Genomic DNA, 19,482 nt, shown 5'->3' with positions numbered 1-19,482 from the left:
GACCGATAGTACTTGATTGTGCAAGTCCTTAGGATCCAGGGACACCATGATCAGCTGTGTTGCAGAGACTGTAAATGTAAGAGTTTGAGTTTCTTGCTAGTTGTTTATGATAAACCTGTTACGATCACTAACCTTCTTTATTGTTCTCACTAATGCAGACAGGACATACACTGAGTGGCTTTTTGGTCTGGTGACAGGGACTTGATTCCGCCGGGTTCAAACACTCAACCGTACCGACATAACCCCCTGCAGATTATCTGTTATTTCTGGGCAAATGGCATGGTAGCAGGGACCTTTCAACAGTAATCAATCTTATCCAGACTGCTTTCTACTCAATAACTATATTCACGCTCTTGGACCCACAGCACTGGAGTATAGCTCCAGGACAACAGAAATGTTGGACTACCCCTGCAGGAATCCTTATGTACGAAATAGATATACTGGATGCTTAGGATAGGATAGTGAGAAAAATGTGGTCCACTTGCAATAAGGAGGAAAATTATCATCGACAAATGGAAGGTCTACGGACTAGGGGAAATGTAGGAATCCTTCAACAGCACACCCCTACATTTCCCCTAGTCCGTAGACCTTCCATTTGTCGATGATAATATTCCTCCCTATTGCAAGTGGACCACATTTTTCACAATATCCTATCCTAAGCATCCAGTATATCTCTTTTAATACATAATTGCTACTGGACAGGCTATCCCGGGGCACTCATCAAATTTCCCCTAGTAGACAACAACAAAGGACTGTAGGTACAAGCCCCCTACCCTCTACCCCTGAGAGCTGACCATCCACTCCCTGAGCAGTAATCATACTTTGAGATCTTTGCCTGACTGTTAAGAGGCCAGCTGAGACATCAGTTATGAATACGGTGAGCAAGCCACTGAGGATTACATCACTGAATGTAAATGGGTTGTCACATTATGTGAACAGAAAATAGATTTTGCATTGGTATAATACTACAACAGGCTAACGTTGCTCTGATTTAAAAGACCCATGTCCCTGAATCCAAGCCACTGAAGCTAAAAGGGACTGGGTACGAACTGTAATCAGTAGTAGGTAGAAGACAGATTCGAAGGGCAATCAATCTGAGTTTACCTCTTGTTCCAAAAAAGGACAGGATTGCCATTCTGGTCTGAAAAAACACTTCTACATAAAATCTCAAAAAATGGGGTAAAGCCAATAATGGCTGGACAACAGGAGCTGATCAAGGGAACTTTATATTTTCCCGACATCCATAGACAGGTATTTTTGTCTACATTATCGAGACTGTACTGAGAATTGGGAACTCCAAAGTCATTGAGGAAGGCTACAGGGTTCTAGCCCTGCATAACTTCTTTGATAGATTTGGCCTGTCTGATCTGAGCAATGCTAGAGATAGGGTTATGTCACACAACGTGATGCAAGTTTACTATCTGCTCGACCCATGGCACCTCTTTCACCCAATTGGTATGGACTATACTCTTCTACCCTGTGTACATGGCTCTTGATCCTAGGTAGAGTATTTTCCTGTCAGGGCTACCTGCTACCAGGTGTGTTGAGACATAATGAAGAGTGGGTTGCCAACCATTCCCTACTATATCTGTCCATAGACTTAGGATACACTGCCTTGTGTCTTTGCAATGGTGCATAAAAGCCACTAAGTATAGGACCCCAGAAGAGAAGATCTCCTCAGATTGGATATACATGACTACATAAAAATAAATCAAATGTTATGTACAGGAATCTATAGAAATAAATGAGCACTTAATCACATCAGGTAGATGTTGTGTGTAATACTACATGGACATGTCCAGAAAGAAGCTATAAACAAAATGTTCTGCAGTGGAGATAGAAGTCAGATCTCACAGCACAGTGCACGGTGAATCCCTACCTAACCATGTGTCCTCTTTAGGGCCAATTTCTAACAAAGCCATCATATTCCCTATACCACCTGGAATGCTCTAGTATTCACACTATCTCCCTGATCATTGTTGATATTAAAATACTGGGAAAATCTATAGCCAACAGGCTTTGCAAATTGATACAGACCTTTGTTCACTTCTTCTCAAGTAGGCTCTAGCCCTAATCTTAAATGTGGGAACTACCTAAAAATGCTCTCATTCTGTGGCTGATGAAGGGCTTTCAGACTGAATGCCTAGCATTGTCCTTTGATGCTGAGAAGACCTTCAACCTTGTGGAGTGGGGTGCGTTTTTAGAATTCCGAAGAAGGCAGGCCTGGGACAAGACTTAATTTCCAAAGTTTGGTGGCTCTGTGAAATGCCAAGCGGGAGTTTCAGCTGTGGAGGTTTCTTATCCAAACCAATTAAGATTCAACCCAGGGCTAGACAGATGCCTGCTATGTCATTTGTTTTTCCCTTGACCCTTTAACCCCAGCCCATTTTATTAGACAGTCTCAGAGAATTTACGGCATCCTAGTAGCAGTTGGCCTATTTAAGTTGTTCCTTTAGTCAGGGCATATACTGATGATTCTTACCTCATCTGCCTCCCTAGTATCTGTATTGATGTCCTTTTAATTAAAATAAAATAAATTGGGCCAAGTACAAAGCTCTGCTTGTGTCTCATGCTACCACAAAGGGCATTTTTCCTGGGGTCAAGATAAGGTGGGTCCCTGGGACCCTAAGTAGCTAGGGATATGATTAAATAGAGGCATGAAAAAATTTATAATGACAATCTGACTTATTTACTGGCCCAAATGAAACTTGACTTAGTGCACTGATCTAATCTCAATCTCACCTAGACTGTGCTATGTTCTAGAATGCTTACAATTAAGGATCTCCAAAGACACATTTACCTGTATTGATTAGAACATTAAATGCTACATCTGTGGTTGGCTGAAACCCAAGATGACATTTTTAACCTCTGGGCACATATGACATCTGAGGGCCAGAGACTGCTCCACATAGTGTCTTATTACTACACTGATCATTTTACCCAGTTGGCCTGTTTCCTTCCAGTCTGATGTACCTGGATGGGTAGATAGAGAACATTGACAGTTTCACTGCCCTTCTCCCATGCTGCCTCTTTACCAGCCAGTCACCCACATAGATACTGTAGATGACTAGATTGTCTGTTGTATGTTCACTGTATAGAAGGAATCCAACAAACTTCTAAAGGTAGAGTTCCATCTCCACTTCTCTCCTCCACATGGAGGAATGCAACACTAATGGTCTTCTGCTTAGCTTCTGCTATGGAAAGATTGGTCTGACAGGGGTCTGTCTCTCCTTGACCATCTCCTTTTGCAAACCCTGAATCAAGAGTTAAGTCTGCTTCAGTAATACAGTACTTTATTCTGTGGGGAGTGTTGTCTCTAGTCTGGATGGTCTTCTCGTCAACAACTTCCCCCTAAATCCGTTCAGCATCTAACTAGGCTCTTATGACAGACTTTACTCAGCACAGACTATACCCAAGAGGATTGGTCGACACCGCTACCATCTCCTGATTGATAAGTTAGGGAAGCTAGGTTGAAGTTTCTCCACTTCAAAATCTTACATTGGCGGTATTGGACCCTCTGAGACTAAATAGTGGGTGTCTCCGTCACCACTCTCGGTGCTGAAGACGGGTGCATAACAGTCATGATTTACTGCACATTCTATGGCATTGGCCATACTTACAGGCAAACTGATTGGTGTGGGTATTGTTTATAATCATCCTTAAGCTCACTTGGCTGTGCTCCATGACGTAGATGACATAGTGGGTATATCACATCAAATACATAGATGGCTAGTGACATCTCTGGCTACTGCTAAGATGTGTAAACTGTGTTGTTTGAGGCAGGTCTTCACTACCACAGTGGAGGACTGGCTTACAAAATTGGTAAAAATAGTCCATTGTGAAACCATTATATATAGGCTCATGATAAGCTGGAAACATTTGACTGAATCTGAGGCTGTTCTTGAACAGAATGACAGCCCCTCCCACCCCAAAGAGGGAAGCCATCTTAACACCAGGGTGCTTTGCCCACGCTGATCTTGGATGACCATTTGAATGACTCAATGCCTATGAAACACAACCCCCGTGATGAGGTCCTGAGGTATCTATGGTGAAAATGCAGCACGGCTGCCACCCCTTTGAGACCCTATATGTCATTGAATCTGTGGTTTTACATAGGGCAGCATCTTTAGATTGTACTTCCAACTGAGGTTCCAGTACCTCTTTACATGGCCATTAATCGTGGTCCTTGTAGATTCTTGCCCAGATAGCCTGTGGTCATGGGGACCTTGATGCCTTCTCTTGACTACACTGGACCCTTGACCAGATTTGGGACTGATAAGGACCATCAACTAAATTTGGCTAACAAACCGACTATTAATGCTACCATAAAATGTTATTTGTTCAGTTCTCCCATTGATCTACTTTTTGCCCATATATTGCATACAGTCTGATGTTGATGACTCGTTATCCTACAGTGTACGGCAATTATTTATTTTCAAAATTTACAATGTAGCTTGCTCATGTCTGACTCTGTTTACATAATGTTTTTAATGCACCATAGATGACGATGAGCAGGGAGGGGGAGTTGGAGTAATCCACTGGAATGAGAAATTGTGAATTGTTGTTTTTCCAAGTTTAAAATGTTGGTACCATAAGCTTTATGGTTAATGCTTCTTTTGCTGAATAAAGAAATAATTGTCGCAAAAATGGAAATAAAAAAATAACCAATCACAGGTGTTCTTGGCCTATTCCTCATACTGTAACATCTCATCATCAAACACACCAAAACGTGCCAATCCAGAAAGTAGCTTGGAGCTACATCTTCTAGGAGCACATAAATAATGGCTCATTAAACCACTGCTCAGTCATTAACTCAACACCTGTCTACAAGAGACAGTTCTACCCCTGCTTCATCTCCCAACTTCTGTTTCGCCCCCATTGTCACCACTCCTCTTCCCTCCCACTGTGTAACCTGTTGTAATCCTTCTCCCCTCTTGATTGATCAGTGCTACTGGCTAGATGACCAAGATGGAATCCACTTCTTCTTTGTGTCACTCTCAATTTCTACAGCTCTGTGTTACTTCTCCAAGTCAGGTTCACACGAAAATAGTAAATAAATAAAAATAAAATCAGGCGTAAAGCTTAACTTGTAAAAGATATAGACCAACCTAGCTGTGACGGCTTCAAACATTGACATTAAGGTTTACCAACATATGCAACTTAATGAATACATTGCAGCATATGTGTATATTCCAAGTACTAACTTACATTATCCCAGGCTCTTCAGTCACATTCACCTGGGCTTTAATTTTCAAGTCCTTCTGAATAGGCGGCTCATTGGCCTGACGGGTATCTCCCAGATATAACCCAACAGTCAGGATCTCCAGAGGATATGGCTGAAACTCATCAATCTCCTTTGTGGGACAAGCAGAGGAGAAAGCAGGTAAGGGCCAGATGTCAGATAGAGAGTCATATCCATCAGAAATAACTAGTCAGTCAATCATATTTATTGATAGTTTATCAGGATGGAAATCCATCTTTATTATGTGTGCATAAATGTGTCTGTGAGATAATGTATTTTATTATATGGTGTGGTTGTGTGACCTCTCCATGTAATAAACTTATAAACCTATCTTGTGTCCATTCATGCTTGTTTGTACAACCTTAGCTCCACCCTGGGTAGCTGTGCTTTGAACAGTCAGGCTTTAGCAAAGAAACAGGTGCAGAGCATTTAGAAGTACCAAAACAATTGAATAAGAAAGATACTCAACATAAAGGAAGTCTGACACCACTTTATATAAAGCAATATTATTTTTATGACTTTTTAGACACCAAAACAAAATCCACCAGAGGATTCTGGAGATATAAATTATTAAGCAAATTGTAAATCACTGCTTTTTACTCAAAAGGCAAACAAGCATTGGCAACTACTGCGATTTGCGGTTACTTTGAAAACTTTTTATGAAGTTCATGCCAGAGTTATCTTTAAAGCCATGACCATAGTGCACAAAGCAATCTGTTCGCAATTATTTGATTTTATATCTAAACGATTTCGGTATAAGTCTTCAAGGATTCTGATATCTAACCAGGTATGTCGTCTACATATTCCAAAATCAAGTAAAGACAGTTATGGATCCTGTCCTGTGGCTACAGCTAAATCATGGAATATCCTGCGTATAGCCATTCATATTCAATCTTCTATTACTTGTTTTACAAAGGATCTAAAAAAAACTTGTTCATTCAATAATTCATCTGTTCAACCAGCCTCATTTTAGTAGTAAGAAACCAATTTAGGTAATCATTGCATTCCATAAACATACTTGATTGATTGATTGGGTGGACTGGCATGAGAACCAGAGTGAAACTGGTCATGTTGAAGTTGCCCTGAGAATGCAGGCGACTGGATTGTCTGGATCTCTACCTGCATTCTTCAGCGTCACAGCTGCAACATGCAGTTAGCTGGTCCAATGATCTAGCTAACCAAACGGGGAACTCGGTGTATGCTGCAAAAAATCATGATGATGGGAAGTGGTGTCCCAGGAGACTATCCATATAAGGTCAGGTAGGTTGCAAGAGTGTGGGAGAAAGTGGATAAAACTGTGTTGAGAGAGGTGTTGGGGGTGACCGGGCTCCATGATGCCAGCTGTCTTTCATAACTCAGTAATATACCCTATTCAATGGCCATCCTGTCTGTTTCTGAGTCCCAGTGACCTGCCCCACCTCTTGTGAGATGTGGGGGAAAGGAGTGGGCTCCAGCATGCCCTTCACTACTCAAAACATGATGTAGCAGCAGCAATTATTCTTGGCGCCATTTGGTGGCAATTCTCAGAAGGCATGAATGGTGGAATTAGCCTTGTGGGCATCAGTTTTCTGTACACGCTGTGGACCAGTGTGGAGAGGCAGAACTTAAAGGAGGTCTCACAGTAAACTAGGACTGTGGCAGATAGAGGTGCCTTGTGAAGGCCTCGAGAATGAGTAGGGGGAGGGGTGGATTCCCCAGAGGCTGTCGAGGCTTGACTCCCAGGACACTGGGGCCCAATTTTTGACCTCAACTACTTTGCTAGGGAGGTTGCTCTGCAAGGGAATCAATAGGGAAGCCTCTCGACTGAATTTAAGTGTAAATTACATATTGCGACCTGAATTTGGTGGAGAATCTTTGATCAGTATGGGAGCACAGAATTGAGGAGAAAATGAGGACTACTTTATACCACGGAGAGCCCAGAGTAAAGCAGACAGGAATGCTCTTCAGTAGAAGCTTCGGGTGAAGCAGTGATTAGGATCCTCCTGAGGTCAAGCCGCTGTGACTAAGAAAAGAGGGCAAGGCACTGGATCGCCAAATAAGGGGGTTAAAATTGTTAGGATTGGGGAGCCAATACAGCAAACTACCTTCACTGCACAAGAAGTGGAAAGGCGGGGTGAATTGAGTGAACTCTTTTGGTGCAGGTGGGAGAGACCGCTTTAATTGGGGGCAGCAGCATATTCTATAACACATGTCAAATGTTTAGTACAGATAGTAGGAACAACCACACGTAATAGAGAAAAGGAGAGTAAGTTGGCTTGAAGGGGGTGGGGGGTCTTGGTTATGATATGTCAAAACGATGGCACTACACATGGTGAATAATGTATGACACCTTGCCCTGAGTTGTGTCTCAATGTTCTGAGGTGTTTATATTGCTCTGCTTACTAAAACCTAATAAAACACATATAAAGAAGTTAGCGCTGGCATTAGGAAGCTGAAGTCAGTGTGATTTTTCAGTTCATAAAACACATCTAAACATTATTGTGCATGATTTTCCTTTTTCAAACATTATACTTTAATACATGAATTTACAAAATACGAAATAACTTTTTTTTAAAGTCTGCTAAAATGTAGACCTCTCTAATTATCTAAAATAAATGTCATTTGAGAGATACCTTTCCAACATTTAAGTAAAACCAATACAGTAATATGCACAACTCAAAGAAAATGAATAGCGCTATTTTCAATTCCATTGTTCCTATAAAGAAATGAACAAAGACTTCTAAATGTCACTTTCAACAAGACTGTTTAACAAAGCTAACTCATTGTAACTCTTCTTGTGCTATGTTTTATAAAGATCATTTACTTTTTCTGTAATTCTAAAGCTTTTTGGGGCACATAAAGAACATACATACTTCAGTTTTACTATATTTCAAGGACTATTACTGTTCATAGTCTCCCTTATGCTGTTCTATGCTCCTGAAGCTAGCTTCATGGATAGCTGTCCATACCGGAAAATAACACAATGTTCCTCTTGATATTCTGCTCCAAGTGCTTTCAAGTGAGATTTTGAGTACAATTCCCGTAAGAACGTTGCCGGTTACGAATATGAAGATGTAGTCCCAGTCCTTCAGAAAACATACGTCGACCACTGTCGGCTTCAAATAAGGCAAACATAACATGTGCCCAAAATCTTCAGAGTTAAAGAAAGTGGGACACTAATCACTTGTAACCCGTTTTTTGATCAAATTTCACAAACTGACTACAAGGCCCTACCTAACTTAACAAACATTTCTGAAAAAGTCTTTGAGCATCGAAGTTATACTACTTGCTTTGTACAATACACTTCAAAAGGCATGGAACAGCTAGGATATTTAAGGGTCTCAGTTCTCAATACGCTTTGATAAGCTTCGAAACAATTAAAATTATGCCTCCTCGTGGACTAGAAAGGTCACCATGGGTATGATCTTCTAAGCATAATCCCTAATCTGAACCACAGAATGGCATCCATATGGGCTAGTATATGTTTGGAGGCCCACCATACATATCTTTGTCTATCCCATTAGATAATCAAGATGCATAAACAATTTGTGTGTTTTCGTGAATATAACACCGAGATGATTATAGGGCCCAGTGTTCCCCATAGCCATACAATACAGGGCACCTTTGGCTGCAATATTTTATGATCAAAGCCTAAGGTTTATTGTTAATTTGTTGGTAGAACAAAGCTGTATTTCAGGCCCACCTTTTGATTTATTTAAAGAGATTGCATCATCTCATACAAAAAAGGGTTCAAAACTTCTTTTCATCCTAGATGGAAACACTTATGTATCTACCAAGACTAATGGTAAGTCAGGCAAAATTGGAGAGAGACCACAGCCTGCTGCCATGATGTTTCCCAAACAGAAAACTTTATAATTATTTTTTAAAGCAGCACTGTGTAGTGATCAAACGGAGTCAAGGGTGTAAAACAGCAAGACTTTATTCCACGAACTCCCACGGGCCGGCGGCTTGCCTGTGGCTCACAATAAACGTTGTCACCAACTGTCGTTAACTGTCATTCAACACCGCGTCATCGCGGGCAGCGCGAGATACTGAATGTACGCCTCGCGCTCTAGCAGCGCGAGGCAGAACAAGCCACTACATATCTCCTTTTCTTGGAAAACAGAGAAATAGAGAAAGCAGCGAAGGGGAGGGCAAGAGACAGGGAAGAAAGAAAGAAAGAAAGAAAAGCCCACGAGAGAGAGAAAGAGAGAGAGAGAGAGAGAGAGAGAGAGAGAGAGAGAGAGAGAGAGAGAGAAAGAGAGAGAGTGAGAGAGAAAGAAAGACCAAAAAGTGCAGGAGGAACACAACAGTGGTAAAGAGAAACACAGAAAGTCATTGACGGTACCTAACAGGAATATTAACTGTTCTGGTACTCCTCCTGACAGCGGCGTGGCTGGGAGAAGAGTTCAGGACATCAAGTTTACCTTGAGAGATCCTATGAGAGGTCTCACTTCTCAACATGGGAACCTTGATGTCATTGAGCACATTTTTAACTTTCGCCACCTTGTTACTATTCCACCAGTCTTTTCCATTGACTCGAACCGCATTACCACACACTTTATCCACCACCACAATTTCCCCATAATTAGCTTCTCCTTTTCTTACAAAGCCTGGTTTCTTAATTCTGATCCTGTCTCCCACAGCAAATTCTCTGACCTTAACACGCTTCCTTTCATCAAAGTACTCTTTTTGTTTGACCTGGACCTCCGCAGACTTGGACCTCACTTTCTCATCCATTTCTTGGGGAGTAGAATTGGATTTATTCCATTTAGACATCCAAGCCGGTCTAAACTCGGTACATGGTTTCCTACCTCTCAGTAGTTCAAAGGGGGACACCCCAGTGGAAGAATGAGGAGTGGTTCTATAAAACCACAACATTGTCCTGACACTTTGGGGAACAGCTTTGTGGTGGGCGAGAGCCCACTTGACACAATGACCTATGACTCTATTAAGTCTCTCTACCAAGCCGTTGGTTTGAGGATGATAGAGAGAACTTCGGTGATGAGTGATGGCAGATTCTCTAAGAAACTCTTGTACTTCAGATGATACAAATTGTACCCCGTTGTCTGAGATTAAAGTTTGGGGAAACCCTTCTCTCATAAATGTTTCCCTTAAGAAGTCGATGATTTCTTGGGAATCGACCTTAGAGACAAACTTGGCCTCAGGCCACTTTGTGTAATAGTCCACCATGACAATGGCAAATCTGCACTGTTGGGGAAGGCTGTGAAAGGGTCCTAGAACATCTATGCCAAGTTTTTCCCACGGTCCAACCGGGAGGGGAATAGGAGTAAGAGGGGGGCTACTAGTGTGAAGACTTTTGTCACTTGACGAACAAACAGTGCACTCTTGCACCATTTCCTCAATATCTCTATCCATTTTGGGCCACCAAAAGTACTCTCTTACTCTACGCTTGGTTAATGTGGCACCTAGGTGCCCCTCATGAGCTTTGGTGAGAAGAGTGGATCTGATGTCCACCGGTGGAACAAGTTTTTCTAACCTGAAAACTAGACCATCCTCAATCGAAAGTTCATCACACACCTTGACATAGGGTTGTAACTTAACATCCACATTCCTTTCCCTGGGCCACCCTTGGGAAATAAATTTCATCAGGTTTTTTTAAACTTCATCCCCAGCCACCGCCTCCCTCCATTTTTGCTGATCAATAGTACAAACGTTACTAAGTTCAACACTTGCTATAATATAATCCTCCTTATCATCAAAACAACATTCATCAATGCCTTGTATGTCCTGACTGGTATTAGCAGGTAAACGTGACAGTGCATCCGCTCTTACATTTTTTCCCCCAGCAATATGTACAATATCAAAGTTGTATTGTAAGAGTTTGGAAGCTAGGCGTGCGATGCGGGGAGTGGCCCCGCGGCTGTTGGTGCACCCCAAAATCGCAACTAATGGTTTGTGGTCCGTTTGAAGAATAAATTTTTGTCCCCACAAATAATTTTTAAATTTTTCAATGCCCCACCAACACGCTAGAAGCTCCTTCTCAATGACCGAATAGTGAGTCTCTGCTTCTCTTAGTACTCTGGATGCAAACCCTACAGTGTGTTCCTTTTTGTCAACAATCTGTGTCAAAACAGCGCCCAGTCCATAACTGCTAGCATCAACAGTCAATGTACACTGGACACCTTGTACGAATGGCTTCAAGGCCTTGACCGTGCTAAGTTGTTCCTTGATCCAATCGAAGGCAGCTTTGCATTCATCATCCCACACAAATTCACTTCGGTCTTGGAGCAGCTTGGAAATGGGACGAATCTTTGTAGCATAGTCTTGAATAAAGCGGGCATAAAATTCTGTGAGACCTAACAGTGATTTGACTCCTGCTTTGTCTTTGGGGGCGGAGGCATCAACAATGGCTTGAACCAAACTCGGTTTGGGCGTGACTCCTTCACTTGATATCGTGTGACCCAGATAATCCATCTTGTCTTTAGAGAATTCACACTTGTCCCTTTTTAGGACCACCCCATGTTCCTGGAATATAGACAGGATCTTGTTCAGTACAATGTCGTGTTCTTGTTGGTCTTTTGCGAACAGCAGAATGTCATCCTGGAATATGGCCACGTTCTTTATTCCCTTCAGTAAATTGACCATAACTCTCTGAAAGACAGAGGCTGCTGAGGCCAAACCGAAAGGCATTCGACAAAATTGGAACAAACCTGCAGGGGAGTTGAACGCAGTGAAATGGCGTGAACCCTTGTCCAGTTCAATTTGGTGATATGCCGAGGCCAGATCTAGTTTGGTGAAGACCTTGGCACCTTCGACTACACCCAGCATTTCAGATATGTTCGGTAGAGGATGCGAATCCACCCAGATGACCTTGTTTAGATTGCGCAAATCAATGCAGATTCTGAGATCATTATTTTTCTTCCTTGCCACGACCAATGCTGAAGACCAATCAGACGACTCTATGGGTTCAATAACCCCTCTTTTTTGCATGGACAAAAGTTCTTTCTCCAAGTCTTCTCTGATGCTGAAAGGGATACTCCTTATTTTGTGTTTTACCGGTTCCGCATCACTCTTTATCTTGATCTTGTGTTTGAATCCTTTGATTTTCCCCAATTCGCCTGAAAACACTCTGGGATATTTATTGAGTAGTTCCTCAACCTGTGTTTGGTCTCGAACAACCAGAATCTGTTCCTTTGCTCCAGGGCACAGCATCATACTGAACAAACCTTGGTGGAACCATCCTAATATGTCTAATCCATTGACAGCGACGTATACTTTTCCATAAATGTGTCTGTTCTTGAAAATCAAGATGTCCTCAAAGTACCCCATCAGTTCTATACTTCTCCCTTCATAGGATACAGGCTCACGGTCAGGCGGTTGCAGAGGTCTGTTACCCCATTTTTTCCTGAACAAAGATTCACTGATCATTGTGATCCTTGCACCAGAGCCTACAAGCAGTCTCAAACTTTCTTCACCTACTCCAATGATGGCATAGGGATCTATACAGTCATCAGGGTTGCCACTTCTTATGTTCCCTTCACTGACAACCACAACCATGTCCTTAAGTTCACAAAGGGTGTCGTCACTGTCACTACCACTTGCATCCATGGCACATGCTACCTGTTCTTTCTTATATTTTTGGCTTTGGCATACTTTGTCAAAATGTCCCAATTTCCCACATTTGCGACAGGTTGCATTTCTCGCAGGACACGGTCTACCACTTTTCACATGGGAGGGATATCCACATCTGTAACAGATATCAGTCCTTTTGAAAAAATTATTTGGCTGATAATCTTTTTTTTTCTCATACTTTTTAAAACGGACAGGGGTAACAACTTCAACACTTTTACTTTCCAGTTCCTTTATGGAAGATTGTGACGTTTCAATACTTTTCGCTATGCGAATAGATTCATCCAGGGAGGGATTTTCCAAAGATAAAAGCTTTTGTCTTATGGTTTTGTCCAGACATTTTCCTATGAACTGGTCACGAATCAATTGTTCACTGAAATTTTCAAAATCACATTCTGCCACCAACTTCCTCAAAGCAGTAATGTATGTGTCTACATCTTCCTCGGTTTTCTGCACTCTTTTAAAAAATTTGTGCCTAGACACCACCACACTGGGTTGCTTATCAAATCTGGCTTTTAATTTCTTCACTGTGTCTTTGTATTCATCCGTTTCTTCGTCTTCTTCCCCCACTACATCAGGTAAATGTTTAAGGGTTTCTCTCCCTTCAAACCCCAGAGAATGGAGTAGTAAAAACTTTTTCCTTTCTGCCCTGAACCTATGTGCTCCTATTGCACCCAGGTAATTTTCAAACGCGTCGAACCACTTCCTCCAAGGCACCGGAGGTTCGCCAGGTGTGTCTAGGAAAGGAGGTGGAGGAAGAATAGACTGCATCATGTAAAATTTTCTTCAAAAATGCGAATGAGGAAATATATATATTTATTATTCCTACTTATAAGTGGTTAATAGTGGCAATCCTCAGAGTGTACGAAATTGCATCAAAGCCAGTGTTCTAGATGAGCCACAACGTATGAAACAGCCTCTATAATTCCAACAAGGGAGACTGCGAGAGGATTTATGTGTTTAACCCTTTTATCTCTTAAGATCATGCCCACGTCATGTCCTATTTGCCAAATGCAGAGTGAGTAACCCTTTTTTTTGCCTTAATGCGTATTTTCTTCCCACTTGTTGATACTGCCCAGAACACACCAGTCCACTTTTCCTGCACAATACGATGATAAACTTTGCGCAGCACTGAAAGTGACATAAAGGAGGCTGCCGCTTTAAGAGCTGGGCGGGGAAGATAAAGTGTCAGAAGGCAGAAGCAGCGGAGTCTGCGCACCAAACGCCTGTCGTCATACGTTTCCTCACCTCAGGCTATTCGAATCAATCACCCGGAGAAATCAGGAAACAGACGGTCACATCTCCGTGCAAGGCTGAGGCAGTGGACCAACACCGACCGTCACGTGAGGGGTGCGCAGGGCGTCCGACACATAAGGTACCATTAACCAGATTCTCCTGTGGGTTCTGTGGGAGTCGTACTCGTCGCCACTTAGTCTTGTAGTGATCAAACGGAGTCAAGGGTGTAAAACAGCAAGACTTTATTCCACGAACTCCCACGGGCCGGCGGCTTGCCTGTGGCTCACAATAAACGTTGTCACCAACTGTCGTTAACTGTCATTCAACACCGCGTCATCGCGGGCAGCGCGAGACGCTGAATGTACGCCTCGCGCTCTAGCAGCGCGAGGCAGAACAAGCCACTACACGCTGGTTCTATAAATGTTCCATTTGGAAATGCAAACACAGGGTTGGGAGTTGCTCTCCCTTGCAGGCCCCCAGCCCTATAAAACTAGTCAATTACAGGAGGTTGCAAATTGCAACTTGCATAATTAATATTAATTAGGCAGATTGTTCTGTGACAGCTTGCGAATAGTTATGTTATGTGTAGTTGTAAAGCGTGATATCACCCGGGAGGGTATCCTGGTGCTGAAATAGTGATTTGGCAAGGATACCTATCAGTCTATAGGTCATGTCACAAAATCAGAGCCCAGTTGCAAATCTTTAGCTTGCTGTTTGCGCCCACCTTTTGTGAAACGACTCTTACTTAGCACATTATGCTCTTTATTTCTGGCAGATTGTCAAACGGATACAATTTCTGAAGATTAATATATACCAATGCGCTCTTTGGTTTTTAATTAAGCCAAATTATCCTTTCATCTTTCTGAGATTCATACACCAAGTAACATTAATATGGAAAATATAGGCACCTATTATTTACAGTACATAGAAATGACAAAATTATGACATTGAGCATTGTATAACTAAGCTATTGCAAGCAATATTATGTGCCAAAGGATATTTTAAATCAGTGGGTGGGGTTGCTCTTTCTTGTCGTAGACTCACCCTTGGCATCCATAGAACCTTCTGTGTCCTGAAAAAGTGATACAAGGCGGAGAACCTCTCATATCCTCCCATTAGAATGCGGACTGGGAGGCGACTGACTTCCTCCAGGACCTGGGCGCACTGGATGGCCGGTACCGCTGGAGGAAACACAAAAACATTTCACAATTTGTACCGACAATTAAAAACCTTTGGCCCAGAAGCGACCGCCACAAACAGAGGGTGGTGGGGTCGCATGGGGGGAGGAGAAATAAATTATTTAAATTTAAAAAAAGAAAACTTACCTTTTGCCACCGGCCTCCTCCAGAGTTGTGTCTCCTTGCACCGCCTCTTCTCTTCTCTTCTCTTGCTGCCTCCTTATCCCAGCAGCCCTTGGGACATACTTCCTGTCCAATCCCCGCACTGCAGAACAGCGCAGGGATTGGTCTGAGCAGGAAGGAAAGACGTCCTGCTCAGACCAGGGAGTCTGTGGGGCCTGAGACAGCCGCCCAAAATACATATGCGTACTTAGGGAGTAGAGTGCAGGTAGCACTCCTCCTCCCATGCCTAAGCTCCGCCCCTCTCACCACCTCTGGCTCAGAGCCGACAAAATGCAAAATAAAATGATGGAAGAACATTGTTTTATTTTACATTTGCTGGCTCTGAGCTAGGCAGTGGGGCAACGCTCCTCCACCATTGCGGAGGAGCCACCACTGCTTTGGCCGGTGAGGCCTCGCCATGAACGGAGCACTTTGAATAGTGCGTTGTGAATGGATATAAATCCAACTACAAATATCCTTGCCAATCTACTATGCCATTGTCAGAGAACTGGAGAAGTTAAAAAAAAAAAGATTTCATTTTCTACAAGCATTCATTCTTATTTTTGCCTGTTCACAACAACATATAAGAACTTGTTAATAACATATAGGAATACAATATGAGATCGTATGCACTGTGGGCTGTTCTTCATTTAGGTCCTGCGGACAAGTAGCCTCTTCACCACACAACTCTGTACTCATAGGCCCCTGAAGACGGCCCCTGGAACCATAACAGGCAAGCAAGGGCTGGGGAGGAAATCTCTGCTAAATCAGCACTTTCAAGAAACACCCTACCTTGTAGCCAAGAATGCTTGCTAATCACTTTCTAAATCCCCTACTTGCATTATAATGGCTTCTGTAAATGGACTTTGTCCATTTCAGCACTTGTTACCCCTACTGTCCATCCTGAGGTTGGCATGCCTAACTCTCTGAGATGCATCAAGTCCCTCCTGGACACCAAGCCTGGAGATCCTGGTTTGGACTCTTATTGCAAACAAGATAGTTTACCTCAGCTCCTTGCTTGCAGATCCACAACTCTAGTCTCTTTAGAGACAGCTGCCTTTGTAAGACGAGTCATCCCCACTGACTGAGGACGAATAAATGGCAACTCATTACCCTACTTCCTAATCCTTTCAGGGTCCCATTTAAGATCCAGAGTACTGTCCACTGAGTTCCTGAACACCCAAACTCTTACCTTATAAACAACTGTAAAAGAAAACAAACACTTGGAATAACGCATAGCAGTCTGACATGCGTTTACTGCAAAAATAGCCAACAAGCTTTCAGAAATAAGGAAGGCAACTGCCTAATCAGAACTTCGTCTCCAATCAGTTGGAGCATGCACTCCTAAAATTCAACTACTTTCTAAAATCTTTGCTTTGGTGAGCCAACTCCAGAACAAGGCTGCTCCTACTAGAGCGGTTTAGCTGAAATGTGCAGTGTACAGCACAGGATCACAAAATGGAAACTCACTTAAAATCATGTAAATGTGCAATAATACTAAGGTTTTTGTGGTCCTAAAACAGGCACAAAAACGAAATAGCAATTGAATAATAAAATATAGCAGCATGCGTTGGGGAACATATGTGGATTTGCATTTTAATAGTACATAAGCTAACATTAGAACATGTATGCAAGTGAACTTACTTTCTCACTATAAAAAAGAGATTTCCTCGCCTTCTCAAACTGTCACCCCATAAACCATAAAAAGATCTTTTCTCGCCTCTTGTGCTGAGCTATAGTTTTCTACTTGTTGTTGCTAAAGTGTTTTGGGGCATCGATAGCCACATCTTGCACATGACTACTGACGTTTCCCAAGGAAAGACTCTTTAGGGAGGAATGAGAAAACAGAAAGTTGTAGCTGGAATGCATGGTAATTACCTTTAGTAGGATTCCAGTCCATTCTTTTTCTTAGTCTCTGTGTCACTAGAGACAAGGTCAAACCATATGAAAATCGGTCCAAGTCTCATCCAAAAAGGGTCGTCCAAGTCTCATCCAAAAAGGGTCCCTTCTGATTGGGAACTGAAGCCCAAACAACCTCACAGATGTTTCAGCTTCATTTTGCTTCATCATGTTGGCACACCTGACCCACTTAGGATGACTCACTGAGAGTTAATCTCTGGCACTTTCCAGAGTTTTCTTTCTTTTTACTCACTGTGCCACTAAAGATAGGGATACCACATGCAAATCAGTTTTGTACACATGCTATGTGTGTGAACATAAGAAACCCCTAACTTGTTTCAGCCTTGTTTGGCTTTATCAGTGTGGTCCAGCTAGAGACCGGCACTAGGCACAATTTAGTCAGAACCCCTATATCAGCCTACACAACCTATTTACAGTTCCACATTGAAAATATCCGGGTGCAATTACTGAATTAAACTTAGCCAATGGCTAATACCCTGGGACGAATTCTAGTCTATTGCTTATTTTGCTTACTGTTCCAATACACACAGCACGCCCCATCTGCAAATCAGTATAGGCCACACCGCAAAAGGGACCACTACCATGAGGCCTACAATGTATTTCTAAGGTGTGCATATGTCGTCTGCTCCTCTTTCTCAAAAAAATGGCTTGAGGCTAATAAGATTCTTTTGATATATAAACAGAAACTTTCATAATCCTGGCAGCACATCAAGATACTTCAGACACACTCTTTACCAGCTCCCTTTTGCTTTCATGCTTTGCAGTAAAGGATGACACAGCATTAATCCCTTGGCCTTTAGCATGCTTTCATTTATCATTTCGTTTACACATTTGTAGTCTTCCCATTCATTATTTGCATAAGAGTCGGGGAAAAGAAATGAACTTGGACTTCTGGATCACCAGTGGGACCTCATGATCATCAAACTGACCAACTCAGAAAACCGATGTTGAAAAGACCTTTCGAAACCTCGGTGATGAACAAACTTACTTTCATCGAGCAAGGAAACGGTGTTGCTGTCGTACACAATACAGTACTTCATACACTCCAGCTCCACACCCTTGGGCAACTGGAACTCGCCCTTTTCATCCTAGAAACACAAAGGTTTGGATGTCAGCAGAAGGGAAGCTGTCTCCAGTGTTCTACTCTTAACATTACTTTTACATTATTGACATATTGTTTGATAGGGAATCCCAGACTTGTAGTGCATTCGCAGCTAGGTGACTATTAGCTTCTTGGATTATAAAGAGTGTCTTAGTATTGTGGAATGCCTGGGAGTAAGAGGAGGGACATATCTCTGGAATCACTGCACTGATAGTCCCATTTATGAATCATCAAAAACATGTGATGGAAGGTGATGGTGGAATGTTTGCACATATTCTAAAGCACACATGATACTTGGGCTCTAAGACTTGGTTGGGACATGGCGGCTGGTGTTATGTACTCCCTATATTGAGCCCAACCCAAATGCGAACAGAGAAAAAAAGGAGGAGTAATGCTGCTGTGTGATCGATTGAAAGATCCTCCTTTGTCTATAACAGTTTGACTTTCTCCAAGATCAGATCGCACTGAAGGAACACAGAAAGGGACAATTCTCTGATGCCATTCACACTGTTGATGACTTGTAATGTAGGTGGCAGGAAAGATTGTGACACTAAGTTTCAATTTACCACTGACAGATTAGGTACATTAACTTAGATCCAGGATTGAAAAATTGACTCACTGGCAGACTCGGAAAGAATATTGTATTAGTTTCCCACTTTAGTGATTATACTTCAGACCTTTACTCCAGCAACTCTGCAGATCATTTCGAAGAACATCATAAGCTTTTTTGATATAAGCATATTGCAAACGTGGTCTGTTCCTTTTCTGTATCAATAAAAAGCATATTTTCTTTTGTTAAACAACCCGGTCTAGGTAATCTACTCTTAAGTCTAAGTGCAGCTAGGAGTGAACGGCCAATGCTATCGGAGCGGGGGTTGCCTTTGGAGAATAGTTTGTGTTTCTCACACAAGTCTGGGATGCATGCACACTTGTGTTCCCAGGCTATATTGTGGATTGGGGATTTTAATTTGGTGCTCAACAAACATTTAGATTGCCTAAATGCCGCCAGTCACATACACAATGCTGCTGCTACTACCCTCTTAGATATAATGTGGACGGAGGGTCTAGTC

The 19,482-nt window shown here is 42.3% G+C and overlaps 1 protein-coding gene across 2 annotated transcripts in view; it reads right to left on the bottom strand.

Annotated features, from left to right (window-relative positions):
• Positions 1-19,482, bottom strand: part of STYXL1 (serine/threonine/tyrosine interacting like 1) — a 248,182-nt gene that overhangs the window by 99,280 nt on the left and 129,420 nt on the right. For both annotated transcript variants that reach the window (XM_085646928.1, XM_085646929.1), the window contains 3 exons: positions 18,299-18,398; positions 15,095-15,231; positions 5,209-5,354 (listed from right to left, as the gene is read on the bottom strand). In XM_085646928.1, the coding sequence (XP_085503054.1) occupies positions 5,209-5,354; positions 15,095-15,231; positions 18,299-18,398 (383 nt within the window). The remainder of the gene's footprint in view (positions 1-5,208; positions 5,355-15,094; positions 15,232-18,298; positions 18,399-19,482) is intronic.

This window comes from Triturus cristatus, chromosome 3_2 (genome assembly GCF_964204655.1).
Source record: "Triturus cristatus chromosome 3_2, aTriCri1.1, whole genome shotgun sequence".
Classification (NCBI taxonomy): domain Eukaryota; kingdom Metazoa; phylum Chordata; class Amphibia; order Caudata; family Salamandridae; genus Triturus; species Triturus cristatus.
Note: the sequence above shows the minus strand (reverse complement) of the source record. Positions and strands in the feature narration are given on the sequence as shown.